Raw genomic sequence first — 19251 nt, 5'->3', positions numbered from 1 at the left:
AGGGTTTTTAAAGACAGCTATACTTTGATGTCAGACAAAAGTGTGTGATATTCTAAAACAACAATAAATAATTCATTTTTATTACTGTAACGGAACCAGACAATTAAACCATATTAAAACATTATCTGTAAAATATATTTTTAACAATACTATTAATTTATTCATGTGCAAAACATTTGAAAAGATGACTATATAATCAAATAATTGCATAATCTGCATTCAAGAAACATGGAAGCATTTTTCACATAAAATTTTTTCTCAAGATCTAGAATTTGCTTCAGAGCATATCTGCTTTAAAAATATTTCTGTCCTAATTTTAATAGCAAATGCCCAGCCTAAGAAAGCACTATTATCTTTCCTCTTCAGTAATGTAAGTGGAGCAGCTGTTTCACAGTACAACAAAGCTGTGAAAAAGGTTGCTCGGTTTTTTAACAATCTTTCCTCACATTGCATTGTCACCAGACTATTGACTGCTAAAGTTAAAGGTGCCTTTCCTTTTCTCCAGCACCATTAACTGCAGTCTATGGATAAATTAAGCCTACTGTAACTTGTGCTGTGTGTGTATGTGTCAAGATTATTAGTGTGCCATTTTCTTTCTTTGTAAACTGCAACATTCAGTGACACGAAATCAATAATTTAACTCAATTGGAAAATAGGATGGCTTCAAGAAATACATTCTTGTGAAATAAAATAAGTTTTCTTTTTGCAGAATTAAAAGGATAGTTCATCTTAAAATGACATTTGCTGAAAACGTACTAACTTTCAGATCATCCAAGAGGTAGATGAGTTTGTTTGTTGGAAAAGAAAATATTTATTAGAGAGATTACATTTTTTTTTTTTGTATATTTACATAATAACACTTGCTCACCAATGGATCCTCTGCAGTGAAAGGGTGCCGTCAGAAAGAGAGTTCAAACAGCTGATAAAAATACAACAATAATCCACAAGTAATCCACACAACTACAGTCCATCAATTAATGATTCGTAAAGTGGAAAGCTGTGTAATTATAATAAAGAAATCCACCAAGATGCTTTTTAACTGTAGCTTCCTGGCTAAAATACAAGTCCTCTATGCATAATAACATATGGTTGTGTCGTGTGCATTACTTGTAATGTTTTTATCAGCTGTTTGGACTTTCATTCTTGCAGCACCCATTCATTGCAGAGGATCCATTGGAGACATAATCCAAAATTTCTCCAAATCCATTACGATGAAGAAACAAACTCATCTACATCTTGGATGGCCTGAGACATTATTTATAATAATGTTAATGCCACTCACCCAAACCGTTGAGCGTTCCTAGGTGGTTGATCATGAAGCCGCTGATGCTGTGATTGGCCAGGGAGTCGAACATGCTGCTGAGTGCACTGGCTCCTGCTGCTGTACCAATCAGATACTCCAAAATCAGATTCCATCCAATAAAAAAAGCCACAAATTCTCCCACTGTCACATAGCTGTAAGTATAGGCTGATCCTGTGGTTTTAGGCACTCGCACACCAAATTCAGCATAGCACACCCCTGTGGAGAGATGTGGAGAGTAATGATTACTGTAACACCTGTACTCCAGGAGGTTATCAATAATAGCATGCATGCAAGTCTCTAACCGGTTGCTGAGATGAAATCAGTGATTTTTTTTTGGCTGGAGTGTCAGATCAATTCTCAAATGTCAAACTCACAGAATCCCAGTGGGCCAGATAACAGGGGGGAAATCCCTCTTTACAGGCTGAATCCCTGTAAACTCCACTACAGTGGAAAAGATAAGGATTATCTGTTTCTACATTCACTCCAATATGTACTGTCTGACATCAGTGCTATAAAGCAGTACATATCCCTTCAAGCTGATGCAATACTTGATCAAATATATGATGGCACTTGAATTTATTCATTGAGAATTGACTGAATGGTGAAAAGAATGGAATCACATTAAATTAAATTTCGCAAAAAAAAAAAAAAAAAAAAATTGCCATGATAGCTTTTCCATGATAGCTTTTCAATTTTTGGAATTTGGCTATTGGTTAACATTATCCAATGAAAACCATTAGAAAAAGAAAAGTTATTGAAATCTTATTAAATTTCTATTAAATATTATGAAGAAGAAGTGTTTTCCCCCTTTGGAACAGATTAATCAATATTTCTTTCTTGGAATTATTTTACTTTAATTGAAGGTTAGATTTTTGTGAACCTTTTGAAAGAAAGCATAAAAAGCAAAAACTTTTTCCATGGCCTGTTTTGCAAATATTTACCAAGAGTGCCAATATTAGTGGAGGGCACTGTATATCTAATGGCTACATGGAATGATAAAGACAAATGCTATCTAAACTTTGATTCTGTTTCCATGAGTGGAAACATCAGCTGCATTCAGGAAAAAATATCCCTTTCATTTTTCCCTCCCTTTCATTTTTGGGTTCTTTAAGTTTGTATCCACATGGGAAACTAAATGGATTTTTTCTCCAACACTATTTTGGGTGCAGCATGCTGTGCACAGCTTCAACCTGTAAACCTAATGAGCCAGTTCAGTGTGCGTCATCACTACACGTCAGGAGGCATGAAGATATACATGTGTTCACAGCCTGACTCGGGATCAGTGAATAAAAAAATGATGCTATCCATAGTACAATAACACTACCTAGGCTGCGCTTCACTGAGGGCAGGTTTACAGGAAGATGACAGACCTCTTTTCTCTGTGTTTTTCTCTTTTGTGTCGGACTGACTGGAACAGGAAGTGGGGGCTGCACTCACCTGACAGGATGGATGCCACAGCAGCGATGATGAAAGACACAATGACCCCAGGACCTGCCATTTCCTTAGCCACCAGTCCAGACACCACATACATGCCAGTGCCGACACAGCTTCCCACTCCCAGAGACACGAGGTCCACGGTGGAGAGAACGCGGGCGAGTTTAGTGCCGTGAGCCCCAGTGCCTCCCGTGCTCTCCAGCATGGACTCCACCGGCTTCGTGCGCAGGACACGGGATTGGAAGGTAAACCAGGTGGCCCCCCACTGAATCCGCCGTGGGTCCAGTTTGGCGAAGAGCCTACTCATCTTAGAGCCTGGTTATGGTTCAAAGGCCTGTAAGAAATGGGGCTGATACTCTGAGGAGAATGGAGGGACCGAAAAAGATTTGGGATTTTGGTTTTGTAGTATAGGGGGGTCACAAAGAAAGCAGCTGAGATGTTCACTGTCCTTCAGAGGAGCATCATTCCCAGATATTTCCACATTATCAGTGAAGGAGAAGGTGAAGCAACGCTGTGAACAAAATGAGATGACAACAGTGTGATCAATCATTATTCTTGGCAGTCATGCATGCATTCATACATACATAAACACACACACACACATATGTATGTTTGATTTTGTTTTAATTAACTTTTTTTTTAAAATTAATGTTACTATATATAATGTAATATATAATATTTTATTAATAATAACATTACTATCATTTTATAATAAAACAGATAAATAATAATATAATCCTTTTCACAGTAGCAATGAAATAGTGCTACATTTAAAATTTCTATGCACAAGTCGTATATCTACAACTATCTACAATATTATGTATTTTACACCTGCCTAATTCATTGAATATATTCTGTTACTTTTTGTTTCCAATGAAACCATTAAAAAAAGATGCATTTGCTATTGTTCAATTCACTTTCTGAGGCAAATCAAAGGCTGTTGACTACTAAAACATTTGTGTTGTAGTAAAAGCCTCTTTATGCTATTCTAAAGGAAATGTGCTGCTGCTGCTGCTCACCAAATTTATATTTACCTGCCTGATTAAATACCAATGCAAGAAGCAAGAAGCCCTTTTATCCATGGTAAATGGACTGCATTTATATAGCGCTTTCAACAGACCACATGGCCATCCAAAGCGCTTTACAACTTGCCTCACATTCACCCATTCACACACTCATTCACACACCGACGGCGGTGTCTGCCATTCAAGGCGCCATCCAGCTCGTCGGGAGCAGCTGGGGTTAGGTGTCTTGCTCAAGGACACCTCGACACTTGGTCAGGTGGAGCTGGGGATCGAACCACCAACCTTCTGGTTTGTAGACAACCTACATGAACCACTGAGCCACTGCCGCAATATTTTGCTGCCATTGTGGTTCACCAAAAAAAAAAAAAAAAAAAAAAAAAAAAAAAAAAAATCAATAAAATGTATGAATTTAGTCATGGATGTATCTGCCAGCAAAATGAGCCTGTCAGAGAAATCATCAAACAAATCCTCTTAATTCTAACAATATAATATACAACTTTTAGATTTTAAACAGAACAGAAAATGAACATATTAGTATCAGGTTTTGAACAGCCAAATGGTTAATAGCATCCGTGTTCATCATTCAAACAAGAGAGCTTCTTTAAAAATGCACTTTCATGAGTGCCTTGCTACAGTGATGTTACATTAGTCATTCATTTCTAGTCCATCTGATAAAGCAGTTCAGAAAGATTATAAAATACATATGAAAAATAAGCTTCAGTAGGTGGTACTAAAAGCAATGGCTTTTTGTAAGATTTTGTGGATTTGATATCTTGAGGACCTCTTGATAGGAAAGAGCCGAAGATAACATCAAGGTCCACGCTGAACACCAATAAAAGGTGCTGATGAGTCCTGGTGTGCAGCCAAATAGGAACAGACAAAGAACAAACCCCAGCCTGTTCATTCCTGCTCTCATCTACTTCATTTCCTATCTAACATCCTCTCTCCTCTGATCTTTTCTCTCTCAAACCTATTTTGTTCTACCAACTCATTTTTTACACCTCATTTTATAGTCCTTTCCTCTTCTCTTACACCACAAGCCCAGTTCCTTCCCTTTTAACTCATCAATCCTGTCACTTTGAAGGATTTTGATGGCTTTTCCCAGTTGTAATGATACTCTCTCTCCTTCATTCCATGTCTATCTGTCTGCAGAATGAAAGTAGCAGATCGCAATGATGTCTGTCCATCAGAGTGACTAAAGCACATGGCTGCTGACCAAGATAATGATTTGTCGAAAGGTTTTAACCCCACAGGCCACATGGACTGTCTGCTTTACAGTATAGCTTTTAAATTACCTAAAAGTGTGATCAGTTGTATTGTGGTTTCTAGAAAAACAATAAACTTAGGTGACGTCCTTCCTGTTGGTCTGCAAATGTAAAAGTAAATGTTATTCAAAGATGATATGCGATTTCATAGCAATGTGCAGTATAAGATAAACTCCAACCTCACATAAAAAACGCAAACCAAACAGGTGGAGCCCCAGGTGGATGTCAAGTTCGCCTAAATCAGTCTTGGCTATCATTTAGGAATCATGGTAATTGCAATGTGATTGCTAAGGGAGGAGGTGATAGAAGTGGTTTGGCCATCAGCAGGCAATGTGAAAAGAATTGATTTCCATTGTGAGATCATTGTGTGGGAAAAGAGAGTGGGTGTTTCTACATCTTTTGTCAAGGAGTTCTGATTGACTCCATACAAACCTGATATTGCTAATCTTAGGAATACACAAAAACAACACAGAATTGTTTGTCTTCACTAATCAAGCTGTATAACCTAGCATATAATACATGTTTCCTTTTTGTTCGGTTTACAATTGATGTTAATTCATCTGATAGTTTTTACAGTTACATTTTATTCAAAAATTCATATGCCATCACTACACCCTAAATAAAACTTTGGGGCCTGGTCTATTCACATCGCTAAAAAAATTCAGGACATTTTTATGTAGCTCTAATGCTATTTTTATTCTGCTTACAAAGCTAATGCTTAAAATTCTGGTCTATCTGTTGTTGTTTTTACTTTCATCTATTAAACATTCAACTCAATCAACATAACTCAAATAAAACCTTTACTTTAAAACTTGTTTTACAATTTCAGAAAGTCCTGACAAGCTTTCTTTCCTCCAATTTGTTTTAAATATCTGCCACACTAGATAGCGACAGTGAGATTTCAACCCGTAGTTCCAGATGAGAACATGCCACCCTAACTACTCCCCTTCTATTCACACAACATAATTCTGCACTTTAATCACTCTTGCTAATAAGAGGGTGAATTTACAAGTCAATTAAAATCTTCTCTCCGGCATCATTTCACCTTGTGTGACACTGCAGTTTCCACCTTACTATTCAAGATACAGCGAAACACAGCAGAGCTACGGCTGCAGCAGATGGTGTGTAGAAACTGCACTGCTTAAATTATGTAGAGGGATTCAGACTGCATGCATTTTTTTATTGTACAGCCCTGCCAATATACTGTAAACCTTGGCAGAAGGAAAGACGGAGAAACTGTTCAACAGGTTGTCCTTCAGACACAGCTTATTTATTGTTAAAAATACCAGGATTAGAATACCAGTCCTTGTTCGGGAATTACAGACGTATCTTAAATGTAACTGAAAAACGCATTATGTATATATGTTTGAATATTATGTAAATCTAACACTTCTGAAATCCTAACTAAGAATCATTTACTGCAGCTCTGTTTGGAGTTTAGAATGGGGATCCGCATTCAATTTGAGAATATAAATAATAATAGAAAATTGAAAAATCTGATGTTGGTAAGATATAATTTTTATTTTATTTTATTTTATTTTTTTGTAAAGAAGTCTCATGCTCACACAGGCTGCATTTGAGCAAAAAATACAGTAAAAACTATATTTTAATATTTTAAAATATTATCACACTTAAAAAGTCTTCAGTTTCACATGTTCTTTCACTCTAATATGCTAATTTGGTGCTCAAGAAACATTTCTTATAAGCATCTTAATATGTTTTTTTTTTAATTGTAATAAAAGAAATTGTAGGAATTCTTTGATTAATAGAAACTTCAAACGAAGAGCATTTATTTAAACATTTGTAACATTCTTAATGTTTTTAGTCCCTTTTGATAAGTTTAATGTATCCTTGAATAAAAGTATCAATGTGAAAAAAAAAAAAAAAAAAAGTTGGAATACTGTTCTATACAACACAGTAAAATATAAACCCACTTATGTTAAAGTAATGCTTTCTATAATTCCTTTCATTTTGGTACAAATAAACATATAATACAAATATGTTGAAGGTCCTGAAAGCATCATCTCTCACCTCACCTAAAAAATAAAAAAACAGTGTGCCAACAGAAGACATGTTTAAATGCAGAAACTTCAAAGTTTGATCATACTTGTCTTCACCCACACAGTCAGATCTTTCCTCGGGGCAGTATAGTGCAACTCCTCCATTCTTCTTACCTTCCCTTCTCTACTCTCCCCTCCTCCTCCAGGCCGCTGCACTGTTACATAAACTGGCTGCTGAGCAGAGTGAATCTCCTGGCACGCACACTAACACCATTTCTGGCCATCAGATTTATTGCTCCCCTTTCTCCCTCGGTACAACTCCCATCTCTAAGTATCAGGGCACAGTCAGAGCCAAACTCAACCAAATATTTGACTACAGTTTTAAAACTACTGTTTTTGCCGCATGGTGTTGCTAACTGTTTGACAGAGCAACAATATGGTATTAAAAGGAATAGTTCACCCAAAAATGAATATTTGCTGAAAAAGTACTCAGGCCATCCAAGATGTAGATGAGTCTGTTTCTTCATCGGAACGGATCCATGGTTAAGGTGTTTTAACTTTAAACTGTCGCTTCTGGACAAAATTTGAATCCTTAATCCATAATAATGCTTCCTCCAGTGCAAGATCCAATGTTGTCCCCTCACACCAAAATCCACCCACATATTTTTTTTTTTTTACAATTTTTTGAATATAAAGCCTGTTGATCTGCATATTTCTCTTTTAATTCAGCCAACGTTTTCACTGAAGAAAGTAACAGAGGTCTTGTATTTTTAGCCGGAAGCAACAGTTTAAAATTATTAACACCTTAATGATAGATTTATTTCTTACAAAAGTGCAGCATAACACTTCATGAGACACTCATTCCGATGGCACCCATTCACCGCATAGGTGAGCAAGTGACATAAACCTGAATTTCTTCAAATCTGTTCTGATGGAGAAATAGAGTAACTCATTCTGAGTTATTTATTGGGTGAACTATTCCTGTAATCTGTCAGAGGTCATTAATTAACAACAAACAGTGCTATAAGGCAATGGGTTATTTCTACCATTATAAAATCAATCTTAAAATGTTTCCAGGCACTTAACACTCCAAATACTCTACTTTAAAGATTAAATTTTGGTTTTTATAATGAAACTGTGGGTTTTATTTATGTATAGTGTCTTCTCAGCTGTTCACTGCATTATGTCTCATGCTCACTATCATTTGCCATGCAGTGCAACATGCGTGGTGGTCCTAATTGACAGAAAGCCTTTAATTGTATTACAGCATGTGCACAAACAATACGAGTGACATTACAATAGTGGAGGGAGTATTAATGGGAGTATGAACTAGTGTGGCTCATTGAGGAAAAAAGCAAGTCATAACCATGAGTCAGAGTTGAAAAAGCAAATGACAAGCATGCAGCTTTTCAAAAGACAAAGCACAAAAAATGCTTTCAAAACAGCAACAATAAACAGCTCTTGGTTAATTAAGAGGTGTTTTATTTATTTATTTGGAAGAATTGTCCACTCATTTGGAAATTTGCCAAAGCTATACTGTAAAATGTTCACAAGTAAAAAGGTACCAAAAAAATTAATAAAAATAATAAACTGCAAGTTAACTTACCATATACTGAATGGGGAGAAATTACATTAAAACAAATAAACATTGAAATAAAAAGAACGTGTAATTTTGCTGTAAAACACAGTACAAATTATTGTTTTTAGAAGTAACTTTCAGAATACCTTTTTCAATAGGTAAGTTACATGTTGTGTAATTAAAAGAAATAAAGAAAAGTTACCTAGAAGTCTCCGAATGATGTATAACATTTGATTATCTTTTACTGAGATAAGAAATTATTCTTATTATTTATATTATCGGTTATGTACATTACTGTATTTCATGTTGCACTTTATGCTAGTTGAAGTGCATTATATCAGTAGGCTACTTGTAGACGCAAACATTAACATTCTCATATGCCTTTTGCAGAAGAATAAAATGTCTATGATTCAGTATAACGCAGTACATAAAAAATTCAGTGGGGTGCAGTGTAATAAAAACATAAGCGCACAGCACAACTCAATAAATCAGAATAAATAAGCCCAACAAATACATAAAGATTGATTATCCACTAAAGCAGCAGAGACCTAATAATCTAATATAATGAACAACAGGAATGGCAATAATTTCCAATTCTATTTAACTGTTTAAAGACCACTCACATGCAAAATGGCCAATCATCAAACCACTTCTAAGGAGGAGGCAAACATCAATCCCTTTACAACTAATTCCTAAGAAGAAAGAGATAACACCTCTTTTGAACAAGCGAATAAAGTCTCCTTACCAACTATTGTTGTAAGTAGTAGTCTAATATTCGAAAAAACAACTTGCTGTTGTAAAAAACAGGATGTGTGTGCTTCAGCACCATGGTCAGCGCCGCTGTTTTTTACACGCCCGTTTATAAACAAAGCCGCATCCACGAGTAACCATCATGTCATTGGAGATTAACCTCGTTTCACTGCCTAGAGCTCCGCTACAGACATATTCACAGGCGGTGTAATCAAAAGAAACCAATGCTGATGTAAAACCCTTCCGTCATTAATAATGTAGATACGCCTTAGCCTCTCTATTGCATAAAAAGCATGTTATTGAAATGTATACATTCAGTTGATAGCGATCTCACACCGCCCCTCCCGTGAAACACAACTAGCTGATACTAAAACAAAATGTTTCCTTTCTTCTCGTTCTTCGTTTCTTTTCTTTTTTAAACACCAATGCAGTGGTTTGAATATAATCACTGACGAGTCAACATCTGTTTAAAATAAAGTTAACTGCGATAGCATATTATCCCAAGAGAGTTGCTTTAAAAAGACGGATTCGTTTAATAATAACTGTAATTAGTTCATATGTGATTCTGATTTGGGCTGAAATGGTGTAATGAGGTCTAAGGCACATCCTGACCTAGTGTCCGGGTTCAGTCAACACTTACCTTCCAGGCTGCCGCTGTCCAGCTGTGCCGACGCTGATGTGCGGTGCTGCGGCTTACAGCAGCGCGACACGGTGGCGTAGTCCAAAGCCAGGTGGATCACAAGTAGGATGCATTTCCGTTTGCGTATCATATAATTCTCATCATAACATTAGCAATGATTTATCATAACTTAACGCAGCACTGAATGCAAAAAAAAATAAATAAAAAATCATTGCAGGGATTAAGGTCGTCGTAGGGAGGGATACTTCACTGATGCTACAAAAAGGGACGTACGCTCTTGTAGTAACGAAGGGGTTAAATTATTCAGTCACTGCCTCCACGTGATAAGCGAGCAAATTCATTATTTATCATCGCCGTCTACGTCAATGACGTTATGATATCATTGCGTGAGAACATCGAGCCCCTTTTGTGACAGGCAAAATGTATGATCCGTCATCATTCCGCCATCAAAACCATGATGGAAAGGGAACAGGAAGTACGCTCGCCGCATCAAATGAAAAGATGCAAAAACCGGGAGATGAAAAGTGACGTAGCTGTTGACTACTGCGTGTGTATCAAATCTGCCTAAGGACATAATGATGTAACATTTGAACTCCTGTCAGTGTTTTTCGAGGAATGCATTTCAAACTTAAAAATATTTCCATATTTTTCTACTACAAATTAGTTTTGAAATCTATACCTTGTCCCTAAATCGAGTAAATTGAATGCAAAGAGTGATGTCTGCTACAAACTATCACTGTAAATTCTTTTTCTTTTTTTTAAATGTTGTAAATAAAACAAAGATGTGAGTATTTTCCAACAGTAAATACTATTTCGTCAGGGGAAAAAAGTTAAGTATGTATTTCATTATTATTAATATTAATAATAATCCTGTATGCGTTTATTATATTATTTATCGCACAAAATCCTCCTTCAAAAAAGTAAAATACAAAATAGAATAAAATTAATAATTATTTTAAAATCGTAAACAAAAACAGAAAAAGAAAAGAAAAGAAGAAAAAAGGGTCACAGTTTCTGATCTTACTTTTGCTGTTGCTCTTTTTTTCCTGTTGAAAATGTCAAATCCCCTGCAGTTCCAGTCATGTGTGTGGGATGAGTCTTTCTCTGCAGATAATATTTGATGGGGGGAAAGCACTGTCTCTATCAAATCTGTGTACTCAAACAGGCCTGAGGACTCCGACCTTGGCTCAGTGTCTCTTCCCAGCTCTCAGCCTCTGGCCCAATCTCTCTGTCTTGGTTGTCACATGTAATAAGGGCTGAGGGCATCTCAGAATTGTTTTGAGTGTAGCATTCCTCATTATGAAATACATCAGTTTGATGCAGCTTCAGAGGCTTTGTGTTTCATGCCAGTGATAATCAATGTAGAATAATTTTTCCTAATGTATAAAGAGATCATTATTCAACAAGATTATGAAAATATAAATCAGATTAGTATATGGATTGACAGGAAATATCTTCCCTTCCTCCATCTGTTTTTGTCTGTCACAGCCTCTTCTCACATTATTGTCAATTTCACAAAACCCATCACATCCAAATTAAATGTCAGTGCTGCCAAATAATATTCAATCTGGTGTAATTTTAGTATCAAAATAGTTTTTTTTATATTTTCTTACTTTAATTTTAAAGTAAGAGGAACCTATATTAACACACATTTTCCCCAATCTCATGTTAATCTTGAGTACTTATATAGTAGCATTGCATCCTTCATATCTCCGATTATTTATAAAAGAAAGATACTGCTTTACGATTCTCTCTTTTAAGGGGGGGGGGGGGGGGGGGGGTCGTTTTCAACCAAATATCCTGGTAATATTGAGTACCTATAGAGTAGTACTGCATCCTTTATAACTCCAAAAAGTCTTTGGTTTTATTATATTCATAAGAGAAAGATAGTCTGTACCGATTTTTCCGGGAAAAACACGACCGGCTGGAGGCGTGACGTGTGGGCGGAGCTAAATAATCACAAGCGCCAGTAGGCTTTTGCGTTGAGAGCGTTTGGAAGCTAAGGAAAAAAACCATCCAAAACAAACCATGGCTAACAGTCAGATTCATTGTATATTTATGATCCAGAATCAGATCCAGAGGCTGAAATTTAACAAGAGCAGCCTCAGCAACGACGTCTCTATGTGGTATGTACTGAAACTGTATATATTTGCTTAGCGGTTTTTGGAAAATGACTAAGTTCCACTTTGTCGTCTTTTTTTTTTTTTTTAAGCTGTACATGTGGAAAGTGCAGTTTGATGACAACATCGCATGTTGTTTACTTGATGTGCTTACGCGCCGATAGCTAAGTTAACAACACAGAGATATTTGAAGCAGTTTTACTCACAGCCTGTGGTTCCAACACACGATCGTGACCCTTTTTCGTTGGGACTGCATTATCCTTAAGAAATAAACGATGTGCAAATCCGGCGTCAAACAGGGCCTTGTTTATAAAACAAGCATCTTCAAAATGCAGGGGAACAAACACAAACACTTGCACAACTCCGTTGATGCTCTGTAAAAATAAACTCCATCCACTGGTCCCTTAATGCTGTTTCTCTTTTGGTAATCTGTGCAGGGTTTTCTTGCCCTGGCAACCAAAAACACACTTCTTTTGTGACATTCCGCGACGCTCTCGCTCTGGTCAGTGGATGTCTCGTCTCTGTTCTGCTATACGGGAGCGCACGCTCTTCCGGTAGACGTGCCTGTAGGACCCATATAAGGAAATTCCGCTCCATCTAACGTCACACAGAGCCATACTTGAAAAAAACTTTCCGAAACTTGTGACAAACCGGAAGGAGTATTTTTGGAACAGAAATACTCCTTCAAACGTACAACTTCATTTTTGAAACTTTGTCCATGTTTAGCATGGGAATCCAACTCTTTAACAGTGTAAAAAACTCAGTATGCATGAAATAGCATTTCACCCCCCCTTTAAACAGCCGAGCTCCTGGAGGCGTGTCATGGGCGGAGCTAAAGAGTTCCAAGTTGCCGATTGTCAACAAGACAGAAATTTTATGCACTTTTACTCACTTTTGGCGATTCCAGCTCATGACTGGGATATTTTATCACTCGGACTGCTCTATCTTTCAGTATCAAACGATCTGCAAATCCAGTGTCAAACTGGGCCAAAATGACAGGAACATACACATTTCAGCGAAACTCTGTTGCTGTCTTGGAATAAAAAACTGCATCCACTGTACCATTAACGCGGGGTTCTTTGCAAACCTGAACAAAGTTATCTTTCCCTCACATCCAAAAACACACTTCTTTGGAGACATTCTTCTGGGAGCCTTTGATGGATGCACACTCTCGCACTTGCTCTCATTTTATTTGCTGTGTGCATGCACTTTTCCAGGAGAAGGGCCCTTGATCACTCATGGCGCTTTTCCACTGTGTGGTACGGCACAGCATGGCTTGCATGGGGGGGGGGGGAGGGGGTAAGGCTCCAAGCGAGCCATACCGTTACCAAAATTGTGATATGTAAACCCTGCTGATTAATGATTTGCCGGAAAGAATCACCACTAGACCCACTAGATTAAATGAACACAGCCAGCGAGGATCTAATGAAACTTTTTTTTTGAACGGATGCAATCGTTTCGAAAGAGTGCACCTTTTTAAACAACAAAATAATGGCTGTTTTGTGGTCTGTTGAGGAAGTACAGATATTCCCCTCATTGATAGCAGAGGAGCGGATCAAGCGAGAGCTTGATGGGACAATGCAGAATGAAAAAGTTTTTCGGGAGTTTTTGGCAGTAGAGGAGGTGCAACTATAACGACATGTCTATAATCCCACCCCGTTACTATACTGCAGTGGAAACGCAGACTGAGCCCAGCCGTACCACACAGTGGAAAAATTCCTTTAGAATCAGCTGTGGAGTTGGTTTATTGTTTACATTTTTCCACTTACAAATTTGTTGCAAATTTTTATATATATATATATATATATATATATATATTATTGAGGTGTTTGGGATGGCAATAAATTAAACGTGATCTGCGATGATGTCATAGTCATGTTGTATTACATTTACATTTACATTTATTCATTTAGCAGACGCTTTTATCCAAAGCGACTTACAGATGAGCACAGTGGAAACAATCAAAAACAACAAAAAGAGCAATGATATATAAGTGCCATAACATGTCTCAGTTAGGTTAACACAGTACAAGTAGCATGGGATTTTAAATAATATAATAAATAAAAAGAAAACAGATAGAATAAAAAAAACAATAGAGCAAGCTAGTGTTAGAGGTCTTTACACACACACACACACACACACACACACACACACAAAACAATTGCATAATAAATTAAAAGAAAATAGAATACAAAAAGGTTAGAAAGGTAGTTAGATTTTTTTTTTTTTTTTTAATGGAATTATAATAGTGAGTATTAAAGTTAGAAGGTCAAATAAAGATTGAAGAGAAGTGTCTTAAGCCGATTCTTGAAGATGGCTAAGGATTCAGCTGCTCGGATTGAGTTGGGGAGGTCATTCCACCAGGAGGGAACATTTAATTTAAAAATCCGTAAAAGTGACTTTGTGCTTCTTTGGGATGGCACAATCAAGTGATGTTCACTTGCAGAACGCAAGCTTCTAGAGGGCACATAAGTCTGAAGTAACAAATTTAGGTAAATGGGTGCAGAGCCAGTGGTAGTTTTGTAGGCAAACATCAATGCCTTGAATTTTATGCGAGCAGCTATTGGAAGCCAGTGCAAATTGATAAACAGAGGTGTGACGTGTATTCTTTTTGGCTCATTAAAAATTGATCTTGCTGCCGCGTTCTGAATTAATTGTAAAGGTTTGATAGAATTGGCTAGAAAACCTGCCAAGAGGGCATTGCAATAGTCCAGCCTGGACAGAACAAGAGCTTGAACAAGAAGTTGTGCAGCATGTTCCGAAAGAAAGGGCTTGATCTTCTTGATGCTGAATACAGCAAATCTGCAGGATCGGAAAGTTTTAGCAGTGTGGTCTGAGAAAGTCAGCTGATCATCAATTATAACTCCAAGGCTGTTTTTGAAGGAGTTATGGTTGATGTGCCCAACTTGATGGTGAAATTGTGATGAAACGATGGGTTTGCTGGAATCACAAGCAGTTCTGTCTTGGCAAGACAGAGTTGAAGGTGATTGTCCATCATCCAGGAAGAAATGTCAGTTAGACAAGCTGAGATGCGAATAGCTACTGTCGGATCATCAGGATGGAATGAGAGGTAGAGTTGAGTGTCATCAGCATAGCAGTGGTATGAAAAGCCATGTTTCTGAATGACAGAACCTAATGATGCCATGTAGACAGAGAAGAAGAGTGGTCCAAGAACTGAGCCCTGAGGCACCCCAGTAGTTAGATGTTGTGACTTGGACACCTCACCTCTCCAAGATACTTTGAAGGATCTATCTGATAGGTAAGACTGAAACCACTGAAGTGTGGTTTCTGAGATGCATTTTGCCAGTAGGGTCGATAGGAGGATCTGGTGATTAACTGTGTCAAAACCAGCGGACAGATCAAGCAGGATAAGAACTGAAGATTTGGATTCTGCTCTTGTTAGTCTTAGAGCTTCAACAATTGTGAGCAAGGCAGTCTCAGTTGAATGTCCACTTCTGAAGCAAGATTGGTTGCTGTCAAGGAGGTTGTTGTTGTATTGATGTCTCTACATTAGCAGAGAAGGAAGATAGGAGTGACTGATACACATTAAGGTCAGTAGTATTTTGGGATTTGCGCCACACCCTTTCAGCAGCTCTAAGCTTAGAACGGTGTTCGTGTAGAACATCAGATAACCAAGGGGCAGAAGGGGTCTTACGGGCTGGCCTGGAAGATAAGGGGCAAATAGTGTCTAAACAAGATGTAAGAGTGGAGCAGAAAGTATCAGTAGCACTGTTAGCATTGTGGTCTATAGAGTGGCCTGAAGTATGCATATGAAGCAGACTCGCTTCCTCTGTTAAAATCAAGGAGTCGAGGCTGAGGGTATGTCCATTTTAACTTCCCTCATTCACTTGACAAAGGAAAGTTTGTGATTGTGTGTCTAAAAGTGAACTGGAATGCAGCCTTATTCAAACCTGGTAGGAGTGTATTTGGCACAGAAATACTACATCAGATGCACCTAAACCCTCACCCCTGAACTCTGAGCCCACGGTTTCGTGATGTAATGCCACTTTGACTGTCGGGTAGAAGTCTGCTGCGGTGCTTGGCCTAATGCGGACTTGGCAGAATTGTACATCGAGGGGGAACTTGTGAGCACCTTTCTGAAAGATAAAATGATGAATGGGACAACCTACAGTCTTGTGGACTTAACAGACATGCGCAAGTGGCAGTCATTGTAAGACCACAAGTGCACATGAAGTGTGCCATTTGGGACAGGGCCCACATAGGTTTTTTAACTTTGGTCATGTTTAGCATGTAAATCCAACTCTTTAAAAGTTTTAACAACTCAGAATGCATGAAATAGGATTAGAACCACCCTTTAAAGGGGTCCTTTTATGATTTTTCACTTTTTTAAATTTTAGTCAGATTTTCAATAGAATATTATTAAAATAATTCCCGGCTACAGAAATTAGAATGGTTGGGGGGAGGGGAGTGGGGAGGTTGTGGTTAGAATCTAGCGTCAAATAAAGAAGTGAAGTCTGCACACTGAGAACTACTGCTCCAGAGGAATTTAATTAAGCTCAAGCAACGTTCCATTTCGACACTTCTTTATTTGATTATATTATTCAGTTGTCTTGCACCTGCATCCTATTTGGATGTTTGGGATGTTTTAGAATCTAGCGTACCCCCAAACTGTAACTCCAGTTTGCTATTGTGTTTTAAGTTTACATAAAATTTTAAATTATCTCAGTTATCTTATAAACATTGATATTTCTCAACTTATAATTAGAGAGTAATTCACTCAATAATTTCTCTATTTTTCAACTCATATAATGTGGGAAATACACTCAAACTTAGTCTTTTGTTGTCCATCCTCAACCTAACCACAGGGTCTACTCTTCACCACAACGATAACACTACAAAACCAACATAACAGAAACCTTGGTAAATTTTAATATAACACAGCATTTAAGTACTAACTTATGTCCCTCACATAAAATAGCACTTAATTTCTACATTTATTTTCCTTGTTTTCTGATGTGAAGCATGCTGGGAACTACAAAAAAAACTATCATTTTAAGTTCACCTTACTACAACAAAATTTTGAGTTTACAGAACTTATTTAAATTAAGTCCAATGAACTTTCAGTATTATTTGAGTACAATTAACTAATTTCTTTTGATTAATTTCACTGTTCAGTTTTACTGAGGACACCTTCTACAACACGAGGGAGTACAGTGCCCGTTTCACAAAAAGGCTTTTGTTGAAAGACAGAGCAAGGGGCGTGGCAGCACTGAAACACTGTCTAAGCTGTTCGCCAATCACAACGCACTGGGACAGCTAACCACTCACAACACATTTCATTTTCGGGCCTTAATCAAACCTGGAACTAATCAAGCCTTTTGTGCCAGGCTGGGGGACATGTTCTAGCACACCCCCAAAACAAAATCAAGACTTTGTAAAAGAGCATAATAGGAAACTTTTAATATATCTATTTAGTTTTATTATCTTTAATTTAATAGTTCTCCTTTATTAAGTTTATTTTAGAAAATGAGAAATGTTTTCTTGGCAGCTACACTGTAAAAATTATATTTTATGAAATGCATGAAATTTTAAATAAAACAAAAGGTATTTGGAGTAAATTTTATAAGAAAATACCGGCTATTTAAATTTATGTTTCAAACTGTAATGTTTAATTCAATGTTTTACTTGCTATTTCTTTTTAATTGTATTATTTACTAGCAATTTCTGAGTGTAGCTTGAAAATGAGATTTCAATTAACTTGTTTTAAGTTTTTTAAAGGTTTTAGTATTTAATGATAATAACCTTGATTCAGTCATGAAGTTATGACAGTTTCTATGTCAGAATATTTATGGTTCAAAGCGTGCATCCTGTCATTTTGAAAGAGCTGAACTGAACATTTCAGTTTTGCTAATTGGCATGGCTCAGGTGTCACCTATGTTCCTGCTTCTCTTTGAGGTCCAAACTCGCTTCAGGAGCGAGACCCTGTCATCTGCTCATTATCATTAGCGGTTAGCCCTGATTGCTCAGATGGTGCAAGTCATGCCTGCACCCAGGGATTTAAATGCCAAGCCTCCTGTGATGAACAACAAGAAGAACCCTGGCTATGCGTGCAAGCAGGGGATAGGCCAATCAGGAGAAATGACCGATCTTTCAAAAGGGTGGTGGAGTCATAAGAATAGTACACATCATTTCCTAAATGAATGTAGGATGGTTATATTTTGTATAGAGTAATTACAATAGAAACTTTAACCATCTGGAGTCTAAGGTTATTTTTGGGGCCTGGTGAAGTTTTGTCATGCCCTTACATTTGTGCTTTTTTCAGTTTCTTATAAATATTTAAATGGCTAAAGTCTAATCTCACTGTAATCAGTGGCTATAATAACATGTGAGCAGCATGTATGTACTATACATGATTGTGTTTTTGAGAAAAAAAAAATGTTAGGCGTGGTTAGTGAAAAACTAAAAACGTTAAATCACTTGAATAAGGCAATAAAACACATACAGAACATTGGTTCCCAGGACTTTTGAGAACTGGAGCTTGTAGCCTAGAATTTTTCTTTCTAAATTATGCGAAAATCATCTTGTTTACTCACTCGATGAAAACAATGTTTTACCAACTTTTTGTTGGTAAAAGTCATATGCGAGTAGGCGTCAACTATCATGAATAATGAGCTGCATAATGAGCTGCATAATTAGCCGTTCTGTCAGCTGTGTGTCACTGAGAGGGAAGAGTTACAAGCAAGAATGTGAGGACAAAATAAATTTATATAATTTTATGTTTGTAGTGTATTTAGAATATGTTTAATTATCCCACAACATAATTTAATATCCACTTGCGAGTGCAGTTAAACAGTTTATTAGGAACAATTAAAGCTGGCTTTCAAACTTAATTTTTTGCATCATTACTCCAGTCACAATGACACAGTCAGCCATGAAAAAAATGAATATAAAATACCTTATTTTAGAGCAAATAATAGTTGCAAACACTATAAAGCTGTTGCTTGAACAGATTTCCTTCTAATTGTATTAAGCCTGGGGATCTCTCTATGGAAAAAAGCCTTGTGCTGCTTCTCTCTTGGTGCCAAGAGGGAGTTTGACAAGTCTGTGATTGGATCTTTCTTTTTAATCAGTCATCCAGTGGGAGGGCCAAGCTCCTATCAGTAAAGCAGGGCAC

At 37.1% G+C, this 19251-nt stretch overlaps 1 protein-coding gene across 1 annotated transcript; it reads right to left on the bottom strand.

Moving 5' to 3' along the window:
• Positions 1–1268: 1268 nt before the first annotated feature.
• LOC127939923 (probable cationic amino acid transporter) lies at positions 1269–10469 on the bottom strand. The gene is made up of 3 exons (XM_052536135.1): positions 9997–10469; positions 2741–3248; positions 1269–1519 (listed from the first exon to the last, which is right to left on the bottom strand). The coding sequence occupies exons 2-3, from the start codon at positions 3042–3044 to the stop codon at positions 1269–1271; spliced, it is 555 nt and encodes a 184-aa protein (XP_052392095.1). The 5' UTR covers positions 3045–3248; positions 9997–10469.
• Positions 10470–19251: the final 8782 nt, after the last annotated feature.

This window comes from Carassius gibelio, chromosome A2 (genome assembly GCF_023724105.1).
Source record: "Carassius gibelio isolate Cgi1373 ecotype wild population from Czech Republic chromosome A2, carGib1.2-hapl.c, whole genome shotgun sequence".
In the NCBI taxonomy this organism is placed as follows: domain Eukaryota; kingdom Metazoa; phylum Chordata; class Actinopteri; order Cypriniformes; family Cyprinidae; genus Carassius; species Carassius gibelio.
This window is presented reverse-complemented; position numbering and strand designations above follow the sequence as displayed.